Source organism: Sminthopsis crassicaudata, chromosome X, assembly GCF_048593235.1.
Source record: "Sminthopsis crassicaudata isolate SCR6 chromosome X, ASM4859323v1, whole genome shotgun sequence".
Taxonomy (NCBI): Eukaryota; Metazoa; Chordata; class Mammalia; order Dasyuromorphia; family Dasyuridae; genus Sminthopsis; species Sminthopsis crassicaudata.
In genome coordinates this window covers 70,776,824-70,789,029 of record NC_133623.1, presented here as the reverse complement: position 1 = coordinate 70,789,029, position 12,206 = coordinate 70,776,824, and the positions used below count along the sequence as shown (strand labels likewise).

Here is a 12,206-nt window from a genome sequence, read left to right as displayed (position 1 = left end):
TGTTCTTAATAAATGCTAATTCAATTGTCTTGTTTATTATTATGTCATATGCTGGGCAATATTCATTCATTGTGGAATATGAAAACTATTTCTTCTCTCACAGCATGATAAAGTTTGGTTTGGATTTGGTTTAGTCCCAAGATTTAATTTGATATAGGGAAGAGACGTCAAACTCCAGGAGAAATGGATCTCTTTTCATATCCTGTTGACTCAGAAACACACAAATTTAACATTATCTATGTATTTTTCTTTAATTTGTTAAAATCTCCCAATTATATCTTAATTAGTTTGGACACTTGAGTATCCTGGAGTTTGACACTTGGTATGGGGAGCTCCTGTAAGAAAACTACCTAGAAATGCAGGCACAGGCATCTCATCTGCATTTTTTAGTTTCAACATGGTGATTTACCCAGAGTCCCACAGCCAGGGAGGTTTGATTCCAGGGTGCACCCTCTCTAACCCCCTCATGCCCAGCTCCATAGACTACCTCTTAGTAAGGGATGAAGCTAAAAAGAAAAAGAGCAAGAAAACAAAATCCAAAGACAAGGAGAAGAAAAAAGATTCCTCTTCGTGGGTAGTAAGTACAGTGGGAGTTTTGAGTCAGGTGATGCTAATTTAGTTAGGATCTCCAAGGTCTTTGACATAAGAGACTGCCTGCATTAAAATGTTTTCATGCTAAGGGCAATCATTCACATAATTGAAAGAACAAGGAATCAATATTGGAAATTACCTTTTGAATAAGCCTATATTTGTACTTAGAACATTTCACATAAATGCAAGATGTCCCAAACGTTTTAGTGGGGTTTTAAGCTTTAATAAAGAGCTGGTATTCTGCTTTGCAGCCTACCACTCTTTTTTTCTTTCTTTCTTTCTTTTTTTTTTTTCCCTGAGGCAATTGGGGTTAATTGACTTGCCTAGAGTCACCCAGCTAGGAAGTGTTAGGTGTCTGAGGCCAGATTTGTCTGACTTCAGGGCTGGTGCTCTATCCACTGTGCCATCTAGCTGCCCCAGCCTAGCACTCTACTACTTCGCCTGGCTTTGTGAAGCCTGGCAACCTCATTAGAGGAGTGTAAACTCTCTAGATCACTTTGATGAAAAGCATTCATTTGGATTTCTAAATTCTAGGGTGTTTAAATGTAAACACCCCCCCCAAAAAAAAAAAACCTGGCTCTAAGTAAAATATTTGTTCTCAGTGGGAGTACGCCTTGCTTTCCATTGCCATTTCCAGATTCCTGGTAGTAGTTGTCAGCTGACCTTTAGGTCATTTCCCCTTCCTTCCTCAAAGAGTTGAGTACCTGACACACTTTCTCTCCGGCTCAAATCTTGCGCCCATAGTAGAGGATTTTAGCATACATATTGACTGCCTCAAACATCCAAACCACCCTTTACTCACTTGCTATGGCCTATTCCTTTACCCTATCATAGCCACACATAAAAATAGTTCTACCTTTACTCTTGCCATCACCTATAAACATGCCATTAACATGTTCGCCAACTCTGAAATTCCCTTATCTGACTATAGTTATTGGCTTTCCTCCTCTCCCTCAGCCTGCTTGTATCAAACCCTGTTCTTTAGTCACACCCGTGACCTTCCAGCTCCTCAGTTCTCGTGTAGGCCGCCTCCTCAGCACTATCTGCTATCTTCTCCGCTAGCCACTGTCTCCTCTTTTCCCCATCTTGACCACTTGATAAACCAGTTCTCTTGTGCTCTGCTAAGCCTCAACACCATCTACTGCCTTTGTTCCTACATACGTATTGCTGAATGAAGGGGAGGAACAATCAGAACCTCCACTGTGGCCTTACTGCTGCTAGGTAATCCTCCATTGTCAGCTTACTTTCTCTCTCCCCGCGGTAGCTCTTGTGACTCTCTCTCCTCCATTCTCTCACCTGAGAATTTTGCCTCATTATTTTATGGCTAAAATTGAAGCCATTTTCTCTCCTCTTTCTCATCTTCTGTCGCACAGATTCCTCATTCTCTCTTCTTTTACCCCTGTCTCACATGAAGAGGTGCCCTTCCTCCTCTACCAGCTAAAGTGATCCCATTTCATCCTGTCTTTTCCAAGATACTGGCCCCTCTGTCATCCCCACTCTTTACTTATCTTCCGTGTCTCTCTTATCTACTGGCTCCTTCACTGCCTGCAAGATGTGCCCTTGTCTTGCCGTCTTAAAAAAAAGTCATTTGATCTTTTCATCTCCACTATTGTCATACATATCTCTTCTGATTGTGGCTGAATTTCTTGAGAAGGAACTTCTACTTCCTCTCCTGTCATTCTCTTAACTTCCTATCACCTGGCTTTTACCAGTGATTTCCTCCTTGTCATCTTTACCCCCCACCCACCTTTTCTCAGTCCTCCTTTTTAACTTCTCTTCAGTCTTTGACATTGTTAATCGGCCTCTCTAAGTCTTCTGGACTCCTGGTTCTCCTTTTACCTATCAGACAGTTGTTTCTCAGTGTCCTTTGCTATATCTTCATCTAGATCGTGCTCTCTAACTGTAGATGTCCCATAGGGTTCTGTCCTGGACCCTCTTGTCTTCTCCCTTTATACTGTTTACTTTGCTCGGTGACCTCATCAGCTCCTGTGGATTTTATTACCATCTTTATGCTATGATTTTTCAAATCTGCCTATCTTTCCCTAACCTCCCTGCTGTCCTCCTGAATCCCACGTCCAACTAACTACCTTTCAGGCATCTCCAACTATGTGTTAAAGTATGCATGTCCCAAACGGAACTTCTCTTACTCCTAAATTGTTTCCCTTTCCCCCTACATCCTCCTAGGATTGTTAAGGCACCACTTCCATCCCAATCTCCTGGGCTCCCAACCTAGGTATTCTCCTTCCTCTCTCTCAAGAGAAGGTATCCCCATATCTAGTTTGTGGGTTTCACCTCTGCAACATTTCTCCAGGATATCCCGTTCCTTCTTCTGATAATATTATTTCCCCAAGGCAAGCCCTCATCACCTTATGCTGAGGGATCCGGCCTGCCTTAAGTCTCTCCTTTGTCCCCAGTGGGCCAGTCTGACCATGTCAGCCCTTTCCCCCAAAACTAAATCTCTCCGCATCCTCTATTTGTCATTCCGAAGCCCCCGATAACCTCGTCTGGCCCAGCCTTTCCATTACTGTATCTTACTCTCTGATTCAGTGGCCCCCTTGCTGCTTTCTGCACAAAACGTTCCATTCTCTTTCTCTGGGCCTTTTCTCTGGCTGTTATTTCCCATGCCTGGAACATTCTCTCTCATCTTCACTTCCTGGATTTCTTTGGCTCCCAACTAAAATTCTGTCTTCTACAAGAAGCCTTTCCCAACCCCTCTTAAATCTAGTCTTTTAATTAGTTCCAATTTATCCTACTGTTTATATATAGCTGTTTTACATGTTGTCTCTCCCATTAGCCTGTGTACTCTTTGAGATCAGGGACTGCCTTTTGCTTTTCTTTGTACAGAGCCCAGACATAGTAGGCACTTAATAAATGCTTATTGGCCAATTTAGCAAGTGACTTCTGTGGCCTCTTCCTATTTTAAGATTTCTATGAATTCCAAATCCTGGGCTATTAGAATTGGGCTCGGAGAATTGTCCCTGTATTTTGTCCCGGCTATACTGCCCTCTACCCTGAGGTTATATCGATAGGAGAAGCCACATTATTCAAATCTAAGATCTTGGTGGCTGTGTTAAAAACTGACATGTGTTCAGTTGCCGGTGTGGCTAGTATTACTAATGCCACACGATACCATTTTCCATTTAGAGGACCACTTGAAAATAATGTGGTGCTCAATGAAATTGTCATTATTTTCCTGTATCCATTAATAAAGCATCAAGTAAACTTGGATGTACTACCACTGTCAAATCTTATCTGACTCACTGGATCTCCATTGTTTCTGAAGTGAGTTACTTAAGGATCTTCTATCAGTGCATCACATGTTTCAAATTGTTTTCAAGAAAGTTAGGAATAGAGGTACTAGGCTACTAGGCGGGAATTTGTTTTTCTACGACCAAATATACATATATATTTGGTATTGAGAATTTCAATTGCTATGGTATGGTAGGTTTGGGTTTTTTGTTTTTGTTTTTTCCTTCATCCCATTTAGATTTCTAAAATGACCTGATTTCCCCTCCCCCTCCCCCCCAAACTAGGGTTTGGAATCATGAGTCAATTTAATTTTGGAGGATCTCCTGCCACCGGAGGTGGTTTCACCTTTGGCCCTGCAAAGACAACTACCACCACACCAGGACCAGGTTTTTCTTTCTCCACACCTAGCTCTGGAGGGTTTAATTTTGGGACTCCCCAGCCTTCTACAAGTACGCCTGCTACTAGTTTGTTCTCCCTGACCACCCCTGCCTCAACTACACAGACTCCAAGCTTCTTTGGATCACAGGCCACATCAACTCCAGTATCCACCACTCCGGGGTTTTCCTTAGGGTAAGAGCTATATAGTTTCTGGCTCTCTTAAGCAGCTATGGATATATCACCTCTCAAGGACAGACTTTTAGTTTGAAGCATGGGTAAAGGGCCAATCAATTTTTACAGGAAGGCATTTATAAAAACTACTCTTTGGAATTATGCCACTCAGTCCCTAAGTACTCTCTTAAATTAAACCTGTTTCTGGATTAAGGGAAATGGAAGGCTGATCTGCAGCCAGAATTCTTTGTGACCCACTGAGGGAGAGGAGGACTGTTCAGAGAGCTTGGGATTTGTCCTTAGTGTGGCTCTCTAGAGTTAGCTTTATCAGTGTAATGACCCCAAACCCTTCCTGTGTCTCCGCATTAAAAGGGTCCCCACCTCCTTTTTTAAATGCCTTTTTTTGTTTGTTTGTTTGTTTGTTTTTTTTTTTTCTTTTTAATAAATCCAGTCCGAACCAATTTTCTCCAACTGAGAGAACCATTTGCTTCCGTTCAGTGGCACCTGTGAAGTAACTGAGCGGTTACCTTCCTGGATTTTTCTTCCCCTTCATTTCAGTTATCTAATAGCTTGTAGTTAAAGAATGCTATTATAGCCTTTCTTTAAGCAGCAAGTTGAGCAACTGAACATTTATCATCCAGCATTATAAAATGCGTTAACATTGTTTTGCACCTGTACCCAAGAAAAATGAATGGGATGCCTGTCATTTGACCAACTTATCTAATTAAGATAGTCTGTCAGAAGCAAATAAAATATAATCTCCCCCCAGAGAAAATCTTAGGAGTCATTCCTTCCCCAAATCCTGGAGTGTTCTTTCTCCTTTATGCACAGCAGGCCAAGATCTTGCATACCTGTGAATGAGCAGCTAGCCCAGTAGTCTTTTTTTTTTTTTTTTTTTTGCTAAGGTAATTGGGGTTAAGTGACTTGCCCAGGATCACACACTTAGGAAGTATTAGGCCACATTTGAACTTGGGTCCTCCTGACTTCAGGGCTGGCGCTCTAACCACTGTACCACCTAGCTGCCCTCACCCATTAGTCTTCAAATATACTAAGATCTGGCTCTGTTTCTGTGTATTAAGGTGACAAAAATCTAGTAAGATGGTTCCCAGTTACAACAGTTTGGTGTGGGACGTCCCCTTGATAGCTGACAGGACTTTGTAAGTCATGATTTGTTAGCCATAGTTCTGACGAATTTCCTTTCTCCGTTTAGGTTAAGTACACCAAAATTAAATTTGGGCAGCAGTGGCACCCCACTCTCTTCAGGTTTCACAGGGAGCTTTGGGCTTGCCAACAGCACACTTACTAATTCCATAGCAAGCAATGTGTCAAGCCAGGCATCAGCACCTACTGGCTTTATTTTTGGTCCTCCTACTACCACCGTCACCCAACCTTCATCATCTATAGGATTCTCCTTCCCCAGTAATGCTTCCCAGACGGGGACCACTGGTTTTAACCTCGGCTCAATGGGGAGTGCAAGTCAACCAACAGCATTTTCAGGGTTAAGCTTTGCTGCTACTACTCCAGCTTCCACTGCAGCAACTTCCACACAACCACATACTGCCTTCAGCCTTGGAGGACAGCCTACAGGTAAGCTTTCGACTGCTCCCTCTCTCCTGAAGAACACTCATATCCAAGCTTCCTTGTCAAAGTCAGACTGCTTTTCACATTGACTTAGCTTATTGGGGATGGTTTTCAGTGTGGAAATTTTGGAAACTTATGAAACTGCTGATTAAATGAGTTGAGACAGAATTCCAGGATCACTTGCATATACATAGTTTGTTTCATTAGTCCTTTGGACACCCGTGTGCTTATATTCCTATTCACCATGGTATGTTCTTTTGCTACTTTAAAAAAAAAAAATGAAGTTTCAAGGACAGAGACCCCCAAAAAATGCCATACCGCAGTAGAAAGTACTGTAGAATTTTAGAACAAGTAGTCATACTAACCCTTTATGTCTGGCATTGTTGGGGAATGGGATATTTTGTGTAAAACATTCTGCTTAGTAGTTTGTTTTTACATAATATGTAACTAGCATATACCATATCTGGGTTGCCAGTTTTTAGATGATTATAATGATACAATTTTTATACAAAATATAATACTAAAACCATACCGAACATGATCATTATCTTTTTTGTTATTTTGAGTGAACGAAGGACTCTTGTAGTATGAATCTAGACTTGTTTGTCAATTGTATCGTAGATGTACCGAAGTATTGATTAATAAAGAGTTCTAATGACAAGATCCCAAATGAGCCAACTTTTATTTTTTTATTTTATTTGCTTGTTTTTTGCTGAGGCACTTGGGGTTAAGTGACTTGCCCAGGGTCACACAGCTAGGAATCGTTGAAGTGTCCGAGGTCTGATTTGTACTCAGGCCTTCCTGACTTCAGGGCTGGTGCTCTATTCCACTGCACCACCTAGCTGCCCCCCCGGCTTTGATTTTAGATAGATGGCATAGGGTGTTGGAAAGCTGCTGGGGGAGCCTCTTAATGAATGTTTGTAATGATTTGATTTTGTAATGGGTTTTAGTAAACAATAGATTCAACAGTATTTCAAAGGTTTATGGCCAAGAAAAAAACAAGAGCTAATGAGTTAAGGTATCATAAGACATGTAAAGAATGAGCCATTTATAATATGTTTAGAATGTGGGGGAAAGGGGGGGAACAGATTGATATCAGAATGTTTGTCATTCCCCGAAATCCATTTAAGCCTGATGAAATGAGGCTTATTTTCTTGAGTCTTGCCAGAAACTAAAGGAATAAAGTTATAGATCATTAACTCAGCTTTGCCTGACTATAATTATATCATTTATTTAGTTTTGGGTGGGGAAAGTTTTTTCATACTGGGTTCAGTCACCAGGGAAAGGTCCTGTTTCTAGGAAAATACAACTCTTTAATTCTACAGCTACTTTCAGTTAAAAGTAACTGACCTTAAGTGAGGTGTTTAAAAGTCAACCAACTATGGGTATAGTTTAGGCAACTGAGGATATACCAGTTCTGAGGACAAGTGATTTATATAATAAGTGTAGGAACAATACTTGAGCTAAATACAACAGCCTTTGGCACTAGGATGTGATTGTGTTTTGTTGGACTGAAAAACCATGTTGGCAATAGCATAATTGGTGCAATGTTGAACGCCATTTCCTCTGTGTGTGCTTTAGGAGGAGCCAATGATGAACCGGTCTTTTTACAAAGCATCAGTTTAGGGATAGCTAAGCTGTATGCGGTGTTGGATGGCAGACACCGTTGCCAAGTAGCTCTATACCCTGAAGTGCTGATGAAGGGATGTTGAACATTTTTCTTTCACGTACACATTTCTACACTCTGTGTCATGAATTGATCATTTATATCTGTTCCTTTATTTCTCTCCAGGTTTAGGATTTGGATTATTGGCCTCTACCGGGTCTACCGTTGTACCCACTGGATCACAGGTCTCAACCTTCAGTCAGGCACCTGTCTTGCCTTTTGGCTCTAAACTCTCAGGTAGATGTTTGGAATTGTTTGCATGCTTACTTGCCTGCGGTTTGATAGAAGGTCCTAGACTCAGTGACAGCTTAGACAAATGGAAGAAGGGGATGGTGAGCTCCAGGTATTCAGAGGCAATTTATTAATGATTTCTATTTTTCCCAGCAACATTTAGTATATTTAGGACTTCAGGAAATTAGGTCATGTGCTACCATGTATTTGGGGAATTCAACTCTAGTCTCAGTCACTTACTAGATGTGTGACCCTGGGCAAGTCATTTAACCCTGATTGCTTCAAATAAAATAGTGTTTATTAAGTGTCTTCCTTATAAAGATACACTTTATAAATATCTCTTTAGGTCCTCGAAAAAACCCTGCAAGGTAGGTGCTATTATTCCATTTTACTGATGAGGAAAGTGAGACAGACAGATAAAATGGTTCTCCAGGGTCAACACAGTAAATGTCAGAGGCCAGATTTCAAGTCGGATTCCCCGACTCCATGCTCAGTCCTTCCTTAGCCACCTCATTGTCCATTGGCATTGAGTGGAAATTCGCTTTCTTCTGAGGCAGCCCATTACACTTTGGAAAGTTCTAATTGGTAAGAGGCTTTTCCTGACATTAAACTGAATCTTTCTCTCCCTCTTCTATGTGGTAGCTTTTCAGATATTTGAAGACAGCTAAAATGTCCTCATAAATCTTCTCTTTTTCAGACTACATAGTTTCTTCAGCCACTTAACATGTAGCATAGTTTTAAGTGCTTTTCCTGGACACCTTCCAAGTTGGGGCTTTTCTACTTTTTTTTTTAATGGCATATTCCAAATACATGTAACAATAGTTTTGCAACAGTTATTTTTGTAAGACTTTGTATTCCAAATTTTTCTCCCTTTCTCCCTCCCCAAGACAGCAAGCAATCTGACATAGGTTAACTATGTTCTTTTAAACATATTTTCATATTTGTCATGCTGTGCAAGAAAAATAAGATCAAAAGGGGAAAAAAACCACAAGAAAAAAAATCAACCAATATTTTATTTGTAAGATTTTTGTATCAATATTCATTGGTCTATAATTTTTTTTCTCTGTTTTGGCCCTTACTGGTTTAGGTATCAGCACCATATCTGTAGCATAAAAGGAATTTGATAGTACTTCACCTATTTTTCCAAATAGTGTAGATAATATTGGAATTAATTGTTCTTTAAATGTTTGGTAGAATTTCAACCTGGTAGAATTCCAGTTAGATAGTATCCATTTGGTCCTGGCAATCTTTTTTTCTAGGGAGTTCATTAATGGCTTGTTCAATTTTTTTAAATACTTAATTTTCTCATCTGTTAAACTGGGCAAACTATGTTTTTGTAAATATTCATCCATTTCACTTAGATTGTCAGATTTATTGGCATACGTTGGGCAAGATGGCTCCTGATTATTGCTTTAATTTCCTCTTCATTGATGTTAAGTTCACCTTTATAACACAGCTCTATGACACACTTACATCAGGATTAAGATAATTCCATTGATTCTAGGGCCAGTTCCAAATTCATCTAACCCACCATGCCTTTCCATCTTGTCCACAAGGATATTATGAAAAACTTTATTAATGCCTTGCTTAAATCCAAGTGTTCTATGTAGATGACTTTCTTCTAATCTACCATTTTAATTAAAAAAGGACATAAAAGCTAATCTAAAAAGATATCTGCTTGCCAAAAAGAGAAAGGAAATTAAATTAGTCTGGCACAAACTACTCTTACGGAGTCCATACTGCCTCTTAGGGCTCATTGATTCCAATTCAAAGTTCTCTGAAGCCAATTTTTTGTGATAGTGCTTTCTAGAATTCTGCTAGGAATCAAAATCAACTTACAAGCTGATAGTTTACAGCTTTTGCCTATATATAGTCCTCTTTTTGTCACAGCTTTTAAAGATCGCTGACATTGACTTAGTGGTCAGAGCTACATGTTCTTTGAATATTCTGAGATATAGTTTGTCCAGGAGATTTGATTTGGTTATAATTTTAACATCGAGAACCAAGAAGTATTCTTGTGCTATAACTCATTGTATAGGTAGAATGGGGCCTGATTCAGTTTAAGGCAGCATTCATGAAGTCTTTAAAAAGGAATTTGGGTGGTATGTTATTTAAAGAATCCTGGAGAATCGATTAAAAAACTACTAGAAACAATTAACAATTTTAGCAAAGTGTAGGATATAAAAATAAACCCACATAAATTATTGGCATTTCTATATATTACCAATAAAACCCAGCAGCAAAAGATACAAAGAGAAAATGACTGTAGACAATATAAAATCTACCTGCAAGACAAAGCCAAATTGAAAGAATATCTAGTGCTTATGGGAAGCCCGAGCTAATATAATATAATAAAATAATAAAAATTCTGGCTAAATTAATCAATCTATTTATTCAGTGCCATCCCAACCAAACTGCCAAAAAATTACTTTATACAGCTAGAAAAAAATAATTTAAAAATTTAAAAAATAATTTAAAAAAATTCATCTGAAAGAACAAAAGGTCAAGAATTTCAGGGGAATTAATGAAAAAAAAAATATGCAAAAGGGAAGATATCCTAGCTCTACCAGGCTTAGAACTATATTATAAAGCAGCGATCATCAAAACAATTTGGTATTGGCTAAGAAATAGAATAGTGGAATAGGTTAGGTTCACAAGACACAATAATCAATGACTATAGTAACCTAGTGTTTGATAGACCCTAAGATTCCACCTTCTGGATAAGAACTCATTATTTGACAAAAACTGCTGGGAAAACTGGAAACTGGTATGGCAGAAACTAGGCATTGACTCATAGCTAACTCCTGTACCAAGATAAGATTGAAATGGGTTCATGATTTAAATATAAAGAATAAGCAAATTAAAAGAACAAAGGATAGTCTACCTCTCAGATCTGTAGAGAAGGAAAGAATTTGTGGCCAAAGAAGAACTAGAGTACATTATGGAATTCAAAATGGATAATTTAGGTTATATTAAGTTTAAAAAATTTGTACAAGCAAAACCAATGTAGCCAAGATTAAAAGGGAAGCAGAAAGCTAGAAAACAAGTTTTACAGCTAGGGTTTTCTAATAAAGGCTTCATTTCTAAAATATATACAGAAGTGACTCAAATTTACAAGAATTTACAAAGTTACAAGCCATTCCCCAATTGATAAATGGTCATAGGACATGAACAATTTTCAGATGAAGAAATTGAAACCATTTCTAGTCATATGAAGAAATGCTCTAAATTATTAATTAAAGAAATGCACATTAAGACAACTCTGAGGTACCACTTCATACCTCTCAGATTAGTTAAGATGACAGGAAAAGATAATAAATTTTGGAGGGGATGTGGGAAAACTGGGACACTTAATACATTGTTGGTGGAATTGTGAACTGATCTAATCGTTCAGGAGAGCAATTTGGATCTATGCCCAACGAGCTTTCGAACTGTGCATACCCTTTGATTTATCAGTGTCTATTGGGTCTGTATCCCAAAGAGATCATAAAAGAGGGGAAGAGACCCAGATGTACAAAAATGTTTTGTTAGCAGCCCTTTGGGTAGCGGCAAGAAACTGAAAATTGAGTGGATGTCCCTCACTTGGGGAATGGCAAGTTATAGTATAGGAATGTTATGGAATATTATTGTTCTGTAAGAAACAAACAACAGGATGATTTCAGAGAGGCCTGGAGAGACTTACATGAACTAATGCTGAGTGAAATGAGCAAAACCAGGAGATCATTATACACAGCAACAGCAAGATTAGATGATGATTAATTCTGATGGACGTGGCTCTTTCCAACAACGAGATGATTCAGGCCAGTTTCAATGAACTTGTGATAAAGAAAGCCATCTGCACCCAGAAAGAGGACAGTGGGAACTGAGTATATATCATAACATAGTCTTTTCACTCCTTTTATGGTTGTTTGGTTGCATTTTGTTTCCTTTCTCATTTTTTTCCTTTTTGATATGATTTTTCTTGTTCAGCATGATATTGTGGAAATATATATATATATATGTGTGTGTATATATATATGTATATATAAGAATTGCATATGTTTAACATATATTGGAATATTATTTTATGTTTTGCAATATTTCCCACTGCTATTTCAATTTGTGTTATCCTGCACTTAGGAATCTTATGGGCTACAGGTTAGATGGATACTTCTGGTGCCAGAGACGTCATTGAGTCTGTGTGACTGTAGTCATATAGCAAGAATGAGACCGGATTTATGATGCAAGTGGTCTGTTTTTCTGAGACATTCAAAAGAATTAAAGGAGAGAAGAGCGTCTCACATAGAGTAACTGCTGTAGAGAAAATTTATGGAAAGATGCAGATAAGAGTCAGGCATAA

General features: G+C 38.8%; 1 protein-coding gene across 4 annotated transcripts in view; it reads left to right on the top strand.

Annotated features, from left to right (window-relative positions):
* The window catches only part of NUP62 (nucleoporin 62), a 62,916-nt gene that overhangs the window by 13,518 nt on the left and 37,192 nt on the right, over positions 1 to 12,206 (top strand). For all 4 annotated transcript variants that reach the window (XM_074278178.1, XM_074278179.1, XM_074278180.1 and 1 more), the window contains exons 2-4: positions 4,125 to 4,410; positions 5,600 to 5,976; positions 7,763 to 7,873. In XM_074278178.1, coding sequence (XP_074134279.1) covers positions 4,125 to 4,410; positions 5,600 to 5,976; positions 7,763 to 7,873 — 774 coding nt within the window. The remainder of the gene's footprint in view (positions 1 to 4,124; positions 4,411 to 5,599; positions 5,977 to 7,762; positions 7,874 to 12,206) is intronic.